Raw genomic sequence first — 20,614 nt, 5'->3', positions numbered from 1 at the left:
AACAAGTCAAGATGACTATCAGCAACTCTTTTCTGTATTTTCCTACCCAAGATGCTAGCTGTCAAAGCATGACCATGTGTATGTGACTGTGTGTACGCAATGGCAGCAACTGGGGTTGAAGTATAAAGGTTGTAGGTAAAAAAAGAAGGTAAAAAGGAAACAAATCAGTCCCATTTCACCAAAATTGAGAAGTGCACTAGAAGCAATTAATGCAAGCCTTTTCCTGATATGCATATTTTCTGAGGTAGGACGTTCCAAATGCTGCTAAGCTGCAGAAAAGCAAGATGCAAAGCAACCACAAAAGCAGAAACTTGAGGACTGCTACTTAGCCATCTATGCACTGAAGGAGAGGGCTGGAAGCAGGGGACAAAGATACAGAAAAGTAAAAGAAAGGCAAACTCTTACCACCATAAAAGAGAACTTTACGGATGCGAAAGAAGGGTGGGGCTTGTGACAGAAAAGATGAAAGTGAGCTGCAATAACTCAAACACACAGGAGCACAGAGAAAAATGATACAGCCCCAAACTCACTCATTCCCAACAGCTTGTACCATCTGTCTTCATCAGTGGATCCTGCCTATGGTTTTGATCACCACTCTCTTTGTAAAGGTATAAATTTAAGCACTTAAAGGCAACACAGAAACATCAGTCAGAGGTATACTTTGTAAAATTACATCTTTTACCCAAGTAAACCTATGTTTCAGAGCCTTGGTTTGAAACACATTTTAGAAGAAGTAAAGTGAAGAGCACATGAGCCATCACTCCTAGTATTTCTTGTCTGCTCTATAACCTGCTGGCTTTTAAAGAGCTCAGCAGCAGCAATGGTGGAACACTGCACAGATATTTTGCAGCAATTGCTGTGTTCTATCCTCAACAGACCACAGAAAGACCTCTCGCATTTCCTCAGCAGATTTCATCTGCAGTTTCCTCTGGAGGAGAGCTTTTAAGGTCAGTGAGGGCATGCTATTAAGGTATTAATTGGGAACTGCTTCCTTGCAGCGCAGTCTCCAGTATGATGCCCAGTACTATTCTTGAGACAGAGAAAGGACTTCCCTCTGCGGATGCTTTTCTTAATCATCAACCTGCTTTCCTTCTGTTAATTTCTAATATGCAATCATGAATTCCTGCAAAGAAACTCTGGTAGGTCCTGAGTCTGCTGAAGCACTAACACTAGACAGACAGCATCTGTGTGCGCATTTGATCCACCTCCCCTCATTACAAGTGAGACTGGCAGAATGATTTATTACAATCCTGCCTGCCAAGTCTACTCATTCTCTCTTCGTATCAAAGATGCTTCCAATTTACAACTCTTCTAATGCTGATGTGCCCAAAATAAGATGAAACATTGTTAAGGATGACATCAATTTTGTATTACTACCATTTAATATCTTCCCAGTAGAGGAAGAACAGAATCCCTCTTCACTTGGGGAATTCATGCTTTCTGTACTGCTCTCACTAGTGAGGATGGAAGGGCCAGGTCTGCTGTTTATAGTGCCCTGAATTGTCACTAGTTTTGGGGAAACTAAAAACAGACCTGGTAGATCCTGTGTCTCAGTATCTGAGTCTCCTTAGGAGAGATGAAGGCAAAAGGTAGGACTACAGCGCACGTGCCTTCCAGCACTCTAACATGCTGCTGCTGTGACTGGTGCTACTTGTTCCAGAACATCTTTTAAATAGAAAATAGGTGTTTTGCTCTTATGACTTGAATATTTTGTACATTAGGAATTCTAGACTTCAGAAGGTCCCCAAAGGGGGCATGCTGCAGTACCCCTAAATTAGCAAGGTTTCTGCTTCTGAAGCCCCTAAGCAGTGCATTATAGAAATCTCCCACACTCTGCTTGCTGAAAGCTGATGCCCTTCCCACAAGGCTACAGATTTAGTGCTAGAAACCCACAGAAAAACAAAAAAAAAACAGCACTAACTCATCCTAGGGCCTGCATCTAACTACAGGTCTTCCTCCTCCTTCCTACAGCATGCTGCCCACTAGCAGCACAGAGTGCTGTTGTGCACTTCTCCTGTACATCAGCATTTGTACACTACCCTATACAGACTACTCAGTGCATAGGGGATGAGCTCCAGGTGGGAGAGGCATGCTTAGCTGTCACCCATGTGGAAAAAGTCTCTTAAGCAGCATATATCCTCCATTTCAACAGCAGCAGCCATACAGTCTTCTGAGTCTTCTTTGCTGACCTGTGAATCACTGGCATAAAACTAAAGGACACTAAGGCTAATGTTAGCAACTACATCCAAAGAGCGAAAATCCAAAGTGCAGAAAGTCTTCGCCTACTCACAGCTAAATACTCTACCAAGAAGCATGAACTTACCACTTGGTGAGGTGTATGAGCTCATGTTATCCAGAACTTAGGAACAGAACACAAGGAAAAACACCATGAAGAAAGTTAGGAGCGTGTATTACACGCTGGGTTCATTTGTGCCTATCTCAGAAAATGGATTAGCTTTTTGTCAAACACCTGATGTAGATTTCAGAGCACACCACATATGTACCCAGAGATTACTCCTATACAAGACTATAAAATACTAGGTCTAGTTAAACTGGTAGAGTTATTAGCGACTCAAACTGAAAAAGGACAGAGATGAGCTGAAGACAGCAAATCTAACCATCATCCTGTAGAGTTAGCCTGGACACTGGCAAGCAAACAGAGCCATTCAAAAGGGAAAAAATTCATTCAGATCCACACATGCAATCCGTAATCTTTTGCAGCTGCATTTTGAATGCAACAGGGGAAGGGAGTCTTAGGAAAAGCAGTCAGCAGCCAGGTCTAGAGAATTACAATTCTCATCGTTACTGGTAAAGGAGGAATACGGGACATCTTCAATGTGTAGAAGAGCAAGATGTATTATAAATTCCTGAGGGTGAGTGCTATGGGGTAAATAAGAACAAAATGGAAAAGGAGGCCTCAAGAGTTTGCAGGAACAGTTTCCAGAGAAAGTGAACATGAAATAATCATAATTGCCTGATCTCTAATGCATGTGCCAGCAGTGACAGACATTACAAAATAGACACCTTGATGCAGAAGGTCTTGGTCCCTTCTTTCTAATATCTGCTCTTACATCAACACAATCTCACAAGAGGAAGGTACGGTGGGGGACAGGCATGTATCAAAAGCTCCCAACAAAAGAAAGAGAATTACTCATCTAGATCTGCAGTCTGCTGTATTCAAGCCCAGAGTTAGCACTTTATCAACTGATTTAGAGGTCAAAAACCAAGTTCAGAAATTGTAATAAGCTGTTAGAAGAGTACTGCAAGTGGTAGAATTTCTTTCTGGGAGTTTGCTGTGTGCTGTGTGCCTGTTCAGAAACAGTAAAATTCCTCTTTTAATGTGTGTGTGATGGAATTACACAAAGATTTATTCAAAACGAGGATTGTCAGCAGGAGGATTTGTTCTAGCAGCACATTTTCACCAGGAGCACAGTCTACATAAGTTCACAGTGTACACTGCAGAAATAACCAGCTGCTAATCTCAGCCATCATATCCTCAGGTCACAGTGAAATTCTGATTTCAGAGCAGCTGAGATGACAGTGAACAGTTTGCAACAGAGCATGACACATGGGTGTGGAGACTGTGCAGTTTTCATGCAATGCTCAGTTTCAATTCTCAGCCATAGAGCAGTTGTCCAAAACCAAAACAATAGAAATCTCTGCTCCAAAAGGAACAGGAAGGCAGCAGCAAGTCAGCTGGCAGCCATTAGAAACTGTCTTACCTTCCATGGCGTATTTCATATCCTGGGCAAAAAGACTCCACATCACCTCTGCACTGATCTTACCAACAGCAAGCTCCTGAGGAAACCTGAGGGGACATTTGGGAAAGGCTTTAACACATCTTCAAACAAAGAGTTCTTCTGTATTCAGCTCTGGACTAAACTACAAGCTGAAAATCTCAACAGACTTTTCCTTCACCCAGATAAATCACCAGGTGGATTTTAGAGATCATGGAGACTCAACTGCATCATGAAGATGAAACAGTCTGAAAATAACACTGCTGTTGAGATTTGTTTCAAGTCAAGAAGTCCACCCCTGGATGTCTCTCCCAGAACAGACATCTGCAGTAATTTTGGGAATGTTATCTCTATGCACTATGTGATTACTATGCACAGTAATCAGGTATCCTTCCTATGTTAAACTGATGATATCTAGGGTGTATCTAACCTTTTGTGCATAATACTTTTTCAGAAACTTTCATCTCTGTCCTGTGGGATTGTTGGAGAAGCATCCAATGGACAAACAAAACAGTTTCAAACACTTTGCAGTGTGCCAACCCCACCCAATTTAATGTCCTAGTGCAGCACAGAACACCATGTTCCTAAATAACACAGTAAGGTACTATCACCATGGCACCATTGTCTGCATTAATGTGCATCTAGCGGACAATAAAAAAGCAACAACAAAAGAACTCTCACCCCATTTTCAGGTGCCTCCCTGAGTTCAGGATTGTAATAATCAGGGTGTTTGTGTTCGAACGCCATCGAAACTGAACCTTTTGAAACTCTTCCATCGCAATCAGAAAGAGTTATTTATATAGACAGAGACAAATAAGACAGAAAGACAGACAGACAAGATAAGTACTTCTATAAATACACAAATGACAGAAGAGACAGAAAGCAGTATAACACAAAGCAGAGCACACAGAGAGACAAGAATTAGCCATAAAGGACATGGAAGATTCTTACTGATTCAGTACTGGGGTGTAAGAATTCTTGTCCTCCTCTATGATGGAAACTATCAAAGTGATGAGTTTGGGCCAGAAGTCCAAGTTCCTGATACTGGGACCCTGTTCCTCAGGAGGAAGATCCTGATTTTTGTTCTGTAAGGAAGTCATTGGAAAACTAGTGTCAATTTAAAGGGTAAAGAAAAGGCAGATCACCTTGCTCCTTACAAACCCCAAAGGGTAATTACTTATGAGCACCTTTTTCAGAAGAGTTTGAAGTTATTTATGTCTGCTGGCAAGTTGCTTCGTCTAATAGAAAACACAGTAACATGCCAAACCACATTGCTTACCAGTGGCCTCAATTCTAGGTAATCTCCCTTTTGTCATTTACCATGGCAGTAGCAAGTCAGGCTCCCGAAGACCTGCTGAGACATCATTTACTCTAAGCTTCTTCCAAATACTTTCATTTTAAATACTTGGGTTGATGACTATATCCATGTTGACATATTCTATATTCATTACCACAGAGTGGCCAGCACAGCTCTTACAGATTTGAAAACTGTGTCTACAGATATATCCTAAGGCCAGAGCAGAATACCGGGTGACAGAAAACAGTACAAAACTTCACTGTTTGAGGTTTATCTAAGATAAAGACAGTCTCCTTGATCAGTTCGCTCACTCAATGTTGCATCAAACCTCCCATTCAAAACTATCTGCTCAAGAAATGAAGATGCTGAGGCTGGGAAAACAAATTGTAGTGCAATTAGTATAAAATAATTTATCATCTTCCACTTACTTGTTAGCACTCATTAATTGATTACGAGTTCAGTGCATTCAGAAGTTAAGTCACAATTTTGTTTATGTTGGCTTTCTATATAAATTAGTATTTACATGATTATCTTGGGTAGGCATTTTTGCCTACTTATTAGCTACTCACAGGATCTGTCTGGTACTCGCGACTGTACAGTTCATGACAGTTGTTGAAAATGTACTCGTATGTGGAGTTGAGACAGGCTTTTACACAGTCCTTCACTACCTGGCTGGCTCGAGGAGGACTCTGAAGCTCTTGAACCTGCACAGAGACAACAAAAAGAGTCAAGATACTGATCATAAATAGAACTGGGAAAGAACAAGTCACCAGTCTGGGAACTACCCAGGAAGCAGCAAACCTGCTTGCAGTGACTTGCACTGTCTGCAACCTGAAAGAATCAATGAACAAGTCTGCCCTATCTCTTTGGCTTGTCTCCCCTGGTACAAAACAGGAGTGACAGCACTTATGGCCCCGCAGGATCATTTGGAGCATAACAGAGATTTTGACATGTCAAGGCAGATTATCCTGAATAAATAAATCACACTGCTTAATGTGTACAATCTGAACCAAGTCAACTCAATATCTGCTAAACTCATAGGATTTTGCTATAAAGTTGTAGAACAATCTTTTTAACCAAGGAGCATGTAACAGACCATCAGAGGAAAATACATCTACTCTGCAAAGTCTTGCTGAAGAACAAGACACTTGTATGCTTTTAAATATAGTATTTTAAGGGCAATTTCAACCACTGGCATTACTGCATTTTAAATTATACCACAATTCTACCTGACATGCCAGCTGATACACTTTCCCCTCTTGCAGCAACAGAGCTTTTTATTACTTCACTGTTACACAGCCTTGGAAAAACACCACAGGGTTACTTTAAAACTGCAAGAGGCATCATCTTGTGAATAAAACTGTACTCTGAGGCAATTTTGATATTGTCACTACCTGTAAGCTTTTCAGGGTATTTCTATAAACCGAACTTTCAACGTAGGTCTGAGTCTGAACCAAAAGTTTATTGTGAAAGTTCTGAAATACTATTTACCAAAGAGCTTAAAATTAGAATTATAAGTACTTACTCAAATAGCTCACATGAGAAACATGGTTTGTCTTTGAAAGGACAAAAATTACTATGAGACATGCTGACCTGTTACACTAGTTAAAACAAAGCTTAGAAACAAAAGTCAAAGGTTAAAAATAATCTCATTACATGTTGCTGCAGGAGTGGCACATTAACATACAGAACATCTTCTCACAGATCTGCACTGGGAGATACTGTACCATTTCAGTATCTTACCCTGCAAGAAATACTTTCAAAAATACTTATTTGATAAAAGATGGTGAAGAAACAGTTAAGTACTGTAAACAGCTAATAGAAAAAGCTTCATAACACTATTAACAGAAGTAGACTATTTTTCTGAAGACAATTCCCTTTCTTTCTTCTCCCATCCTCCCACTTTTTTCAAAATTAATATGTGCCAAATTTGCAACTCAAGAACTCCAGGGAAAAAGCAGCTTTCATCCTCATGAAGCAAAACACAGTGAAGTACTGTGCGTGTTTATTACATGGCCAGGGCCCTTAAGTGTCTACAGCACAACAGCATGCCAAAAATTGTTTAAAAACTAGAAAACAAGTCCTACAGCTGGAACTGCAGAGGTTCCATTTCCACCCCCACACATAACAGTACCTTCATCCTGAAAAAAGTGATGCTGGTCAGCAAATCCACTGTAGACTTCAGGTCCTGCAGCCGTTCCCGGCTGCTGGCTGGGAAGTTATTCTGTTGACAAGAAAGGGAAATCCTGTTGGAAAGCACAGTCTGATCCATGCAAAGCTTCAAGCACGTTCTAAATAAGGAAAGTGTCTTGGAAACATTTCCTGCTTGAGAAGCTTTTACCAGTCAAAACAATGTTCAGTAAATATGGCCTTTTTGCTGCAAGAGCTCATATGTTTGCTTAATTAAATTGCTTCTCATATGATTGTGAAGTCTGTGGATGCCAGGACACTGACAACCCTCTGCAGTAGGAGATATCTCCTTGGTGGTAGAAGGAGCAGGCAGTGAGCAACGGCCTTGCCTCCATCAGCCCCAGAACTACTGCTGAGGCTGCTTGCAGAGGTCATTCCCTTTCAGCATTTATCATTTGGTTTGCCTTTTCTTCTGAAACACCAAGAGGTGTGGTATATTTGCAACCTCTCCAGAGAAATAAACTCAATTGACAAGAGGAAACGAACATTTTTTTCACTATAGGAAGACATCATAACCACTCAGTTGCCTATAACATCGAATCTGCCAAGACAAGCACTCATCTAAGTGTGCTTCTGTTGCCCTGAAGCGCTTATGTTACATATTATCCGCACCATTCTGCTGTCTGTAACCACTGCTTTCTCCTTCCACTCTTTCAGTTCTGCTGATATTAGAAGTCTCACTGTCCTTTCCAGATGATGTGTGTGTGTGTGTACACATATATGCATTTACATACATACACTCATGCACCATGCACACAATGCTTGCACCAAGCTTTGTTTCTCTCAAGAGACTGCTCCCTGTCTGACCTCAGGCTCTGTGCTTTCTCCTACATTTCCATTCTTTCCTTCCCCAGGCTTTAACAGTGTTCACACTCTCCATGTTCTTATACTTGAAGAGAGGTGACGGGTTATGCCACATTAGTAAAGGCAACCTCACTAACACAGTATATTCATATTTACATATTCAAATTTTTTTTTTCTTTTTTTTCCTGAGGACTTGCAGAAAATATGCCTCAGTAACACAGTATTGATTTAGTTCACTAAACCAGAGCAAGAAAATTAATGTTCCTTAGAGCTTATTGTAGATGTTTGTTACTAGACAATTCTCCTAATACATTTAATCTGTCCGCACATCATCTCCTTCTGGCACTCAGGGTATTTACCAAAATCAACATTTAAACACAAAATGTTGAATGATATCCAAAGCCTACCACTCCACCCTGGAAAGAAAATACATTGATTTGACACTTTTCTTTTTGTCAAATCCAGAGTGGACATCCATTGGTTATTTACTGTTTCCTTTTAAGTGTTTCCAAATACCTTGAATCAACACAGTGGAGGGAGACTTAATATGGGCAATTTAAGCTGTAAATTGCCGTACTTTCTCCTGAAAGCTGGTAGCTGTATGCAATACCTTTTCCTTCCAGAACCTAATTTGCCCAGTACGGGTCTTAAAATAATGACTAAGAGGGCTGAGATTGCTTCTGCCAATTGCTGTCTAAATGCGCTGCCCATTAGGAAACATCTAAATCATTTAAAGTGAACAAATCTTTCCTGGTCCTTGTTTGTTTGTCCAAGGTTTAGTTCATGAACCACCTGAAAGCAGTTTTTATTGAAGACCAAGCAAATGAAAAGGCATCACCACGACAGCTTCTTGTTGCCATGCCCTAATAATTTTCCCTTTCATCCATCCCTTCAGTGGATGAGTGATCTCTTTGCATTTTTTCTTACTAGTAATGTAATTTTAGAATAGCTCATTACACAAATTCCCTTTATCTACTTTCATGCCTCGCTCTGTCTGTCCTTTTTGCTCATCTTACTAATGCACTTCTCCTATTAGTCCACTCATGTTTCCCTTTTCAGTCCACTTTTAAATAAATAAACAAAAAATCAAAACTCACATTTTGCCACCGTATCAGATCTTTTCCATGAACCAGACACTACTTAAAATTACCTAGCTAGGCATTTAAAAAGAAGTCAAATCACAAACTTGTTGTTAAAGTACATTGACTCTGGAGTGGAGTGAAGAAGCCTGACAGACCAATGCCACCACTTGAAACCTATCCTTTCCACAGTGTGGTGAAGTGGTGGTTGGGAATGTCAATCTGAAAACTCAACTTATATATCCAGAGTCAGGGACAGTAATCAGAGTCTGCCAGACTTCAAACAAGTGACAACAAGGCTGCAGGTCCTCTAAATGATTTCTGTCTCCTGAATGAGAACAAATCTGTTTTCCCTTTGTGGATGATACTTGAAGTATCTGATAAGAAAAATTCAAAGAAATTAATCCAGTCAGCTCACGTTTCTGGGAGAGTATCAGAGATAAGGACAGTTCATAATCCTTAGATTATTTCAGAAGCCTTGAGGAAGGTATAATTGAAGAAAGAACTTGATTTAAATTCTATCCAAGAGGAAAATAAAAATTGTGTATTTGAGCAAGAAGCTTGTCATGACAACTCAATAAGACACAACTAACGAACAGTTCAGAGATGTGAGAAAAAATCCCAATGGTGTATTTTGCCACTGCATATCAACATACCTGAAGAGATTTTGTTTATTCTCACTTACCCTATACATGGAGAGATCGATCCGAAGTGAGTTATGAAGCTGGTCCAGTAGCTTAACAAATCGTTCTTTCTATTGAGCAAAAAACACCAACAAGCATCACACATCATCACTGTCCAATCGATGTTCTCAGTAAGAAGCATGATATCAGAGAACTAACATTAGAGCTCAGGAGAGAGGGAGGAAGAACTACAGATGCATTGTTTTGTGCATTAGGGTTTTTTGCCTGTAAGCAGTTGTTGTTTCTAAAAACAAATTTCTGAAACCATCAGACTGCACAATGTATTTTATCAACAGCATCACCACACAGAATTTAATACAATTTGCTCATTTCCATACCATCTGTGTTCCAGTGTGATTTGAACACGAAGAGTAAACATCACAATGCATTGCACTAATTAATAACTGAAATGTGTGATAGTGACAATAAGCCATGATCTGCTTTGCCTAGTCCAAAAGACCTCCACAATTTCCAACTTCTCACAGATAAAAAGCTCCTTAAACAGAGCAAGTTAGTTATTGAAAGGCAGAAATAACACAGACAAATTAGAGAAGTCCAGTTGTATCACCAAACATACCCCAAAATTGGAGGCTGCAAAGCGGTCTGAAGCAGACACGTTTGTGGAGGCAGTTGTGTGCGCATAGTAAGCGTTGATATTGGCAAGTAAGGTGCTCATCACAGCTGGTACACCTGGGCACATGTATTTGGAAGAAAGACACGCAAAATGCCTGCAAAAGGACAGTTCAGTAAGTCATTCTGGTCTCTTCTGTGTCGTGCTACCTGACACTGTACAACCCAACTCTCAGCCAAGTTTCCTATCCCTTTAACAGCCACTCTGCTGTAGGTAACACCCTAAACATAGGCAAATTGTTTTCTCCTTTACATTCAATCTCCAGCATTTTGCTTCAAGTTTTTCACAAAATATGTCATCTATACAATAGATAAAAGAGGAAAAAAGAAAAAAAAAAATCCTTTTTCCATTTTACTACAGCCCTTTCCATGTCACAAAACAGCTTCTCAACTTAACAATTTCTTGTCATTAGCTTTTGACATTAGTGATACTCCGGGTACAAGAGCCAAGCCTCAAGGCCACCACAGGTTCTGAGGTGCCATGAGGCAGCAGCAACTGCAAAGCATGTAACCACAGCAAAATCACACGCTATTATTCCTGTGCTGCACTGATAAGGTGTTCCTTAGAGCTAACCCTTCCAGCCTTCAGGAAGCATACTCATTTGTTGGTTGGTTGCTTTTTTTTTTTTTTTCTCATTTAACTGCTCCCATTAATGTGCAAGGAATGCGTCCTGCAGGAAATCTCAAAATTATGCCAGAAGCACTCAAGCTTGTGAAATGATTAAACAATCAAAGAGAATCTGTTAGACATGGGGGGGGGGGGGGGAGGGTGGACAGGGGGAATAATCGGAGCTTAAGAGGTTTGATATTATTGAGATGTGGTAAGTCAAGTTCATTCCAACAGACAGGAGAATCTGCAGGTTTTAAGCAGTTCTTCAAGCAAGAACCCTTACAGAAGCCCCAAACTAAATTTGAGAACTGTTTTTCTAAATGTAGTTTTCCCTCAGGGAAATCACCATAGAAATCAGATTTGGTGCTAGTTAACCTACAAATAATTATCATCGAAAAAGCTCCAGTGAGAGAATTCCACAGAAACACAAGCATCAGTATTTCAGAGAAATATGATCATGGAATAGAATCATAGAAGCCTTAGAGTCCGAATGGACCTGTAAAGGCCATCTAGACCAGCTCCCCTGCAATGAACAGCAACATGCTCTGCCAGATCAGGTTGCCCAGGGTCTGATCCAGCCTTCCTTGAAAGTCTCCAGGGATGGGGCACGATGGCTGTTCCTGAATGTGAACTTGCTCATTACTCGATACCCATGTACCAACTGGTCATTCATGCACCCAATAGATTTAGACAGACAAATAAAATGGGTGTGCCCAGCTTGAAAAAGAGAAGGTGTAAGAAGTACTGAGCTAATGAATGTCTCTAATGAACGTCACTGCTACTCAACAAAAAGGGGAGGATTAGCAAGAGAGCTGAGCCAGGCCAAAATCCTTTAAGAGGGACAAATTAAAGAAGCAGCAATATACAGCAGTTACAACATAGGAAATTCCAAGGAAGATTTTGCAGCTTGGATTACAAACAGAAATTTCTTCCCTCACGTAATACAGCCCAAGGACAGGAATCCAGAGAGGTGGTGGATCTGCATCCTTGGATAGTTTCAAGGAACTGAAAGAGGTTTTGATTTGACTGGTTCGACTTCCAGGTTAGCCCTTTTATGAGCCAGGACTCCACAGATATCTCTCAATAGCCTTCCATTTTTGCTTAAATTAGCAGGCAGTAAAAGATGCTTGCATAAGAACATAGCATAACTAATCCAAGGACTCAAAAGAACCAAAATGATAAGTTTCGGAAGTGAACTTTTTCAAATTAGTTTGCTGTATCTAATATTACGTTTGAAATAAGAAATGAGCTAAGCATAGCATTACTTTAAGCAGAAGGGCTAATCCCAAATCCACATAAAAGTTCAGTGACATGGAAAGTGCTCTTGAAGACCAAGAACTGCATGAGCCTAATCTAAAGAGAACAAATCAATGCTCCATTACTCAAACTTCCTGCAAACACCATCAGCACTAACTGGAAAATCAGTGACTTTTCCCTCGTCTGTATTAACTGCTATAGCAAACCTGTAGGACAAACACCTTCAAAAAAACTTTTCCCTTTTCACATTACCAAAAAACTTCAGTGGCAGCCTTGGATAACATCTTTTTAATAGCAGAGTGTTCAAATAGAGATTTTAGAGTGTTAGAACAGGAATGGTTAAGATAACAATAATAAAGTATTGACCTTTACACTCATAATGTCAGTGTGCTTCTTCAGAATAAGTTTTAAAGGTAAAGGTGCTCATACCAACTGCTCAGATGGAGGCTTAATTCCAGCACTTTGTGAGACAGTAATTTATAGATTTGGAGGAAATTAGTGATTCAGAGGCATGCAATCTTCCTGTTTACAGTATACCCCATCAAGAGTAACTGTTAATGCCAAGCCTTCTAGTATCAACACATTTAATCTTCTGAATCTTCACAGTCACATCAGTTAGTTGCTGTGGATGCCTGCACTAAAGACAACACCAAATGCATCTTACGTCATGGCCTGGTATATTGATTCAATGCCGTAGCGCATTGCAAATTCATCCACAATCTCTTGAGCTGTCTCATCAAAATACACCTTCCAGGCATCATCTCCTTTGGCATCGGGGATCTTCACCACCCCATTCCCTTGCACATCTGTGAGATGGTGAAAGAGGTTCTGAAAGACAAAAGAGGAGTGAAATTACATGCAAGGCTGCTGAAGCTGCCAAGTGAGTTTGATGGCCAGCTTGGATGTGCTGGGAAGGAAGCACTAACACCCATTTCTTTGCCCTCCTCCCTTTTTCCTTTCCCCGACCTATTACGCATTTTTGAGCTTTGACTTTCTTTTCATACAGCATGCTCCAAGCTGAATTTTTCCACACGTATACCTACAACTTTACCCAGTCAACAGATATGATACAGTGCCTCAATGTAGTGAAATCACAGGCTAATTAGCTTCCCGAAACCTACACACTTCTGTCCTCAAATAAATGACTTAGCATGGACAAGCTATTTCAACTAGATGAGGTGATAGCCCTGTATCATCTTTGTAATTATTATTACACAGTAGAACAGTCCAAACATTTCTTTTCTGAAAAACAGGACATCCTTAAAACCACCCTTAAGAACCAGACACTTGTATTATTATTCATCATAACCTCTCACTTTATCTAACACAGGAACGGAACGTCTTTCAGCTATCACTGCTGTGCAGAAATTGCAATTCAGTCCAGTGGATTTCTCGGCAATCCTCAACTTTATGTCACTTACAGATTCATCAGCTTATCAGACAGCTGGCTCCCTACAGTAAGGGACGCAAAAGTCTAATGATCTAATTAGGAGCTGGAGGACTCTGCTTTACACTACTATTTTTCCTGATTAAATTATTCTAGCTGTAAATCATATTTATTTTATGATGCACAAATTAAAGAAGATGATACTTTAAAAGGGCATATTTGCGGGGAAGAAAAAAAAAAAACCCAAAAAAACAGGAAGTAAATGATCATGCATGCTCAGAAAGCCAAAAATGAACTGGTTTACCAAGCAGAAGGAGTCAAGAAAAACTACGTATTGAAGGACACAGCATTGCCTACTAAAAGAAACTGATGTTCAACTAAACTTAGCATGAGTTTTCTCTGGTAAGACCCAAAGACACGGTAGGGATCTTCTAGCCCAGTGTCTGGATAAATATGCTGTAACTGTAACTGAAGTCATCCGCCCTTCCTCTCTAATCTGAATTTGCTTAAACTTTACTGGACCTTGTGATATTCTTCTATACAAGGTGGGAGGGTCTATGGCTACTCTTCCTTATTGAGGCACTTAGAGAGTGATCCTTCCATTTGCCTTCTCCTTGATAGATAGGCTGGGCACCATGAATCTCAGAAATTCTCATTAGCCATCTTTGAATTTCTCCCGACTTCTATAGCACTGCCTGTCCATCTTGGACAGATCAGTGCTCAGCCATCACAGCTTATCTTCTGTTCCCTAATAGCTGCCCACAGCTACACACCACCGCAGCAGCACAAAGGAATTTATACAAACAGTACCAACACTGCTCAATGGCCAGAGCCAACTCTGCATCCTGATTAGAATTTCATCATAAAGCAGCAGTAGAAAATGTTACTTTTCTCATCATAGCTCATCACGCATCACAGGGCAACTGCTCAGACAGAATCTGCAATGACATAACTGCTCCTTGCTGTCAGCAGCACACAAGCAGTTCTGTTCACCACACAGAGACAAGCAGCAATAAAAAACACAGCATCTTCCATGGAAATGCCTGGGACCTCAAAGGGAATGAACAAAGTTTATTTGTGAAGCATATCTGGACTGGAGAATGCCATTTTAGTAGGTGTTCTGCACAGAAAGATACAGTGCATGCTGAACAGATGATTCAAGAAAATACAGAAGTTTCTTCCTGTTAAACTTATGGGAGCTCTAAGGTGGACTAGTGTCTATTCTTTGCTTGACAGAAACACAGCTGTGACAAGTGGGACAGAGTGAACCAGACAGCATTCGACACTGTGGGGAGAACCTAAAGCCTTCCTGACAAATGCAGGCCTGATGACTCACTGTCTTTCCAGGCGCGCAGGGCAGGAGAAAAAAGGCTCACGTAGGATAAGAAGGAACATTCCAAAGAAGTAAAAGGTCAGAAAATTACTTCTTCAACAGAAAGGGGGAACATCATAATGACTAAGTTGAATTGCTCTTTACCTCATGAAGGCAAGTGTACTGAATGTGATATGGAGCCACCTTCTCCTCGCCTTTGATCTCCACATTGATTTGCAGACGGATGGCCCCAGACACTGCAGACTTATCTGTTCTTTTCTCTAGAAGGAAAAAACCATCAGCAATTATATGCATTTTTCATGTTCAGAGCACAGCCACCTTGGGGTGGCAACGCTGGAAAAGAAACTGCTGGAAACTCAGGATTAACCTGTGATCAGTAATGCCATGGAGAAAATTTCCCGATTTTTTTACTTCAAAACAGTAAAAATTAAGTAGATACCAGCAAAATAGCCACCACAATACACTCTCTGTATGACACACCTAGCCATAACAACATACTTTTATATATAAGCCAGCCCTTCTGACAGCAAATGTGCTATAGCACCCCTGGGCTTAGATTCAGTTAGCTGAACTAGAACCATCAAGGTTCTAGTTGTCAAGTACTGCAAACCTCTCCAGACTAAGACTCTCATCAGAGCAGGCAAGGGAGTTCAGAATATCACACGTGCAGCTATGATGAGGTTTTACCAAAACCACCAAGAAAATATCAGCGTGTCAGGAAGATGTTGCTCAGATCCCTTTTCCAAGGATAAGGCTGACTGACATGGAATCTGTTCCTGATTTGATTACAGTCCTAAACTGCTGGGAACTGCTGATGTTATGTTATAAAGAAGATTCTGGTTGCCCTACGATTATTACCATGCCCGTCAACTCAGCACTATCTGGTTACTTGTCATTACTTTCCACTACACCTTATTTTGTTCACTTGGGAAGATTTCAACAAATCCCAACCCAGCACCATGAACTTGCATGTCTTAGAGACTGGCAAAATGCTTGTGCTAGTGCAAAGAAGGGCACAGGACAGGAAATGTCTCCAGCACAGGCAGAGTCCAGCCCTGCCCCAGGCATTTATACATTTTGCTTTTCAGTGCCAGCAGGAGAAAAGTCATCACCATTCTCACATGCTATTTTGCAGTATTTCACTTCAAGTGGGATCAAAGCCTTATATCTTCCCTGCAGCAGTATAACGTCAATCCCTCACAATCATATAGCCATCTAGGCTTTTTTTTGGCCTTTCTTGCAAACTATGTGTGTAGTTCTCAAACGTACCCAAGCTAACAGGTGACTGCTTTCAATCCCGAAGCCCCACTCACCAAGGTTGTACCACACATCCATTTCTCCGCTCAGTGTACGGACTTCAATGATTGTCTGCCCCAGGAAATCATCCGACTCACGCTTCAGCCTCTGTTTGACTCGAGACTTGATGTCGTCGTCCTCATCCCACACTCGCACCTTGATCCGGTCGGAGGAATTATGGCACTCACTGAGAACAAGACAGATGTGATACTGAAAAGCTCATAACGCAGCTGGTATTTCAACACTGCATGCTTTATGTTCTTCTTGACCTGCTCGCCTAAGTACGGAGTGGCACATAAACAAGAGATGAACAAACAGCCACTTCATTTCGGAGCACAGACTTTGAGAGGAACTGCAGAACAATTTTGGTGAACTCTAACTGCTCTGGCAACATATTAGATGCTGCACTCCACATTCACACTGCCCGTGGAGAGTGCAACCACCAACTTCAGGTTTGCTAAGTGACTGTGACTCTTCTTGACTTGGGGAATTCTTTTACTCCTGTTGGTTTTGCCATGAAGCTCACAAAAGCTGGGAGATTGCTAGGCTGGTAAAGTCAGCCTGCATGGTCCAAAAAACACTGATAAGCACCTCTCTGATGTCTGTTTGCCTTCCCCAAACATGTTCTTTTGTTCAGTTCTAGGTGTTAAAGGCAATTTCTGTTTATGGAAATGCAGCCCCTAGGATAACATGGTCAAGGTGTATGACGAACAAGTTTCATGATATTTTGTAATTAGAAAAAGATAAAGAACTGAGGTGGAGGTAGTTCTCTTACTTCAAGACAATCACAAAGCAGTAGCACACTAACATACAGTACATTATAATCAGATGATACAAACACTGCTTATGTGTGGGATGAAAGGGTGGCATACAATAGTTGCCAAGTTGGTATGTAATTACTAGAATTGATTAAGCCTACTATTCACAGCTCAGATTGATACTTTCTCTGTACCTTCAGCAAATCAGTAAGGACATTTCCATTAAAAATACATCTTACTCTTTGCTGAACCTGCAGGCTTCATCCTAATGCACAGGCAGAACTTGCAGCCCCCTCAGTTTTAAGGTGCTCATATGTCTTTTGCAGATGCAAACAGGTTCCTGGATGTCAAAAGTGGGTGGAAGGACCTTACACTAAGAGCTCTGCTCATCTACAGGACATGCAATACAACAAAGCAATTTGAATGCTTGCATGAGACCAGGACAAGGGTGATTACTCACCATAACCACTACAAATGCCTGCCCTCAAGGAAATAAAACCTATGAAAACAGGCAACTTCTGCTGAAGGCCCGTTTTCCAGCCTTTTTAACATTAATGTGCTGCATCTGTTGCTAAGCAACAGGAAGAAGGAAGAAATGGGTCAGAAGAGAACTGCCAAGGCTGGTCAATAAGATGTGGCAGTGATTGGTATTTGCAAGCTCCCTACCAAAAAATCATTTGGGCTCCTATGGCTGCTGTTGTGATACATGACTGCTTAACGGACATCCATGCAGCTTCTAAAGATTTTTCCAGCAAAGAGGGATATCTGGGAATGACGCTCTGAAAGTTAGGGGCTATTCCAGGCAGCTTTGATCCCTGCAGAAAGCATTCCTGCTCCCTTCCTTTTCTGTGCAATCAAAGCTGTATTTAGAGATCAGAAGAAAGAAGGTTCAGTGTTTTTCTCTTTCCTCCTCCTCAACTTCAAGGATATCTTCCTTTGATAAAAATATGCACCAAATGCACACAAGCTGGGAATGCTCAGAATGGTGTTCTCTGTAAGCTCCCAAATTTAACTGAGCATATTGCTTTATCTACCGGCAACACAGCATAAGTGCATAAAAGAACTCCTCTGTTCCTGACACAGTGCAGTAATGTACATCTCCGCAGTACCCTGCAGCCTCAGCGTTCAGGACACAGTTACCTAATAACACAGATTGGTACACAGTGACATCTACAAAGCATCAGCAAGTTAACTCCTGACTTCTTCAGATTTCAACTTCTGGCACTGCAGCTCTTTGTCAAAACAGCTTTGATCTTATTTTTCTTTGCTACCAGTGGTGAAAAAATGGCTTTTTCCTTTTTGAAAATGTTCACTGTTTAGCTCTAAATCTACCTTATGTTCAACATGCACTGTCCTACACTTCTCAAATGGCTATCATCCTTTGCTTGGGCTGTAGCAGAGTAACTCACTGCTAAGTGCCACAGGAAACTTCCTAGTAGCATTTACTGAACTACTGAATTTTGTACTTTGCCACACTTTTCTCTTTTGTTTTTAGGAGACTGCCTGACTTGTATTCCTTACACTGATTCCATGCCAGAGAGAGTGCCTTATCACTCGCTGACAGCAGCTGAAATCCTTAGGCTGGTGGCTTACCCATAAAATATCTCCATTAAGTCTGTAGGAAACACAGTGCTTGCTTTCAGAGAAGAAAGATAGTTGTGTCAACACCAATTCACTTTCCAGAGCACACCCAAAACAGAACCACATACACTGAGTTACTTGAGTTTAGATGACAACAATTTTTCTCTGATGTGGATGAGAGAGAAGGTGGATGAGGGAAAGGCTGCTGACGTAGCCTACATGGACTTCAACAAACCCTTCATCACTGTCTCTCACAGTATTCTCATGGAGAAGCTGGCAGCCCGTGGCTTGGGCAGGTACACTCTTTGCTGGGTAAAGAACTGGCTGGAGAGCCGGGTACAGAGAGTGGTGGTGAATGGAGTTAAATCCAGCTGTCGACCGGTCAGGAGTGGCGTTGCCCAGGGGTCAGAATTGAGGCCTGTCCTGTTCAGTATCATTATGGATGACTCAATGCCCTGGATGAAGGCATAGAGTGTACCCTCAGTAAGTCTGCAGATGACACCAAGCTGGCAGGAAGTGTCAATCTGGCTGGGGGTGGCAAGGCCCTACAGAGAGGGATCTGGACAGGCTGCATCACTGGGCTGAAGCCAATGGGGTGAGGTTCAGCAAGACCAAGTACCGGGTCCTGCACTTTGACCACAGCAACTTCAGGCAATGTTCCAGGCTTGGGGCAGAGCAGCTGGAAGGCTGTATAGAGGAAATGGACCAGGGGTATCGGCCGATAATCGGCTGAACATGAGCCAGCAATGAGCCCAGGTGGACAAGAAGGCCAATGGCATCCTCGCTTCTATCAGAAATAGTGCTGCCAGCAGGAACAGGGAAGCAGTGGTCTCTCTGAACTCAGCCCTGGTGAGGCCGCACCTCGAATACTGTGTCCAGTTTTGGGCCCCTCATCACAAGAAAGACATCAAGGCCCTGGAGTGTGTGTCCAGAGAAGGGCAACGAAGCTTTGAAAGGTCTGGAGCACAGGGCTTATGGGGAGTGGCTGAGGGAACTGGGACTGTTCAGCCTGGAGGAGGCTCAGGGGACACCTCACTGCCTTTTGGAACTCCCTGAATTGTGGTGAGCTTGGGGTCGGCCTCTTCTCCCATGAAACTAGGAAAAGGACTAAAGGGAAAGGTCTCAAGTTGCATCAGGGGAGATTCAGGTTGGATACTTCTTCTCTGAGCGAGCAGTCAGGCACTGGAATGGGCTGCCCAAGGAGGTGGTGGAGTCACAGTCCCTGCAAGTGTTCAATAAACATTTACACGTTGTACTGAGGGACATGGTTTAGTGGGAAATACTGGTGGTAGGTGGACAGTTGGACTGGATGATCCCGGAGGTCTTTTCCAACCTTGGTGATTCTCTGATTCTATGATTCCAACAAAAAACAGCTTCCCATTAATGAGTGTAACACAACTCCCCAAATTTTCCCAACAAATTCTGTTGGCTGAAACTTTCCCCTTTGTTACTACAGGAGCTGGCAGATTTCTAAAAATGCCTGCCCCACTTCTTGCTAGACTTTCATGAAGCCTGATTTCCTAATGATCTGCGTGCACACAGAAGTCTGCCCAGTCTCCTGCAGCTCAGCTCCCACAGCTCTCCGAAGAAAACACAGAGAGGGGGAACACTCCGTGACCCCATTACAGGCAAGAAACTACCGAACATGTTCAGATCCATTTCAAAGTGCGAGGGGCTGGAAACCAGGTTCTCTTTGTTCCAGGACTCAAAAATGACTACTTTTTCTTTTATATCTATATTCTTCTGATATTTGCAGTGGTGACACTTTGTATAAAGAAGTTACTTTGATATTCCACGGAATCAAATAAAGAAACATTTTCAGGAAGCAGCACACAAAATCTGCAAGAAAATAAAAATTGCTACTTTCCATCGAGTTTTTCTGCCTGAAGCAGAAACCAGCAGAGCCTGGTTCTGCTGACTTGCTCTCTGTCCCACACTCCACCTCCATGTCTTCTCCCCACGCCCCCATCCC

The 20,614-nt window shown here is 41.7% G+C and overlaps 1 protein-coding gene across 1 annotated transcript in view; it reads right to left on the bottom strand.

The window, feature by feature from the left end:
• Positions 1 to 20,614, bottom strand: part of UNC13B (unc-13 homolog B) — a 209,332-nt gene that overhangs the window by 44,506 nt on the left and 144,212 nt on the right. Inside the window, exons 19-27 of the mRNA XM_046905963.1 lie at positions 16,321 to 16,490; positions 15,152 to 15,267; positions 12,952 to 13,115; positions 10,368 to 10,518; positions 9,793 to 9,861; positions 7,169 to 7,258; positions 5,604 to 5,738; positions 4,689 to 4,822; positions 3,723 to 3,808 (exon numbers count right to left, since the gene is read on the bottom strand). Coding sequence (XP_046761919.1) covers positions 3,723 to 3,808; positions 4,689 to 4,822; positions 5,604 to 5,738; positions 7,169 to 7,258; positions 9,793 to 9,861; positions 10,368 to 10,518; positions 12,952 to 13,115; positions 15,152 to 15,267; positions 16,321 to 16,490 — 1,115 coding nt within the window. The remainder of the gene's footprint in view (positions 1 to 3,722; positions 3,809 to 4,688; positions 4,823 to 5,603; positions 5,739 to 7,168; positions 7,259 to 9,792; positions 9,862 to 10,367; positions 10,519 to 12,951; positions 13,116 to 15,151; positions 15,268 to 16,320; positions 16,491 to 20,614) is intronic.

This window comes from Gallus gallus, chromosome Z (genome assembly GCF_016699485.2).
Source record: "Gallus gallus isolate bGalGal1 chromosome Z, bGalGal1.mat.broiler.GRCg7b, whole genome shotgun sequence".
NCBI lineage: Eukaryota > Metazoa > Chordata > Aves > Galliformes > Phasianidae > Gallus > Gallus gallus.
This window is presented reverse-complemented; position numbering and strand designations above follow the sequence as displayed.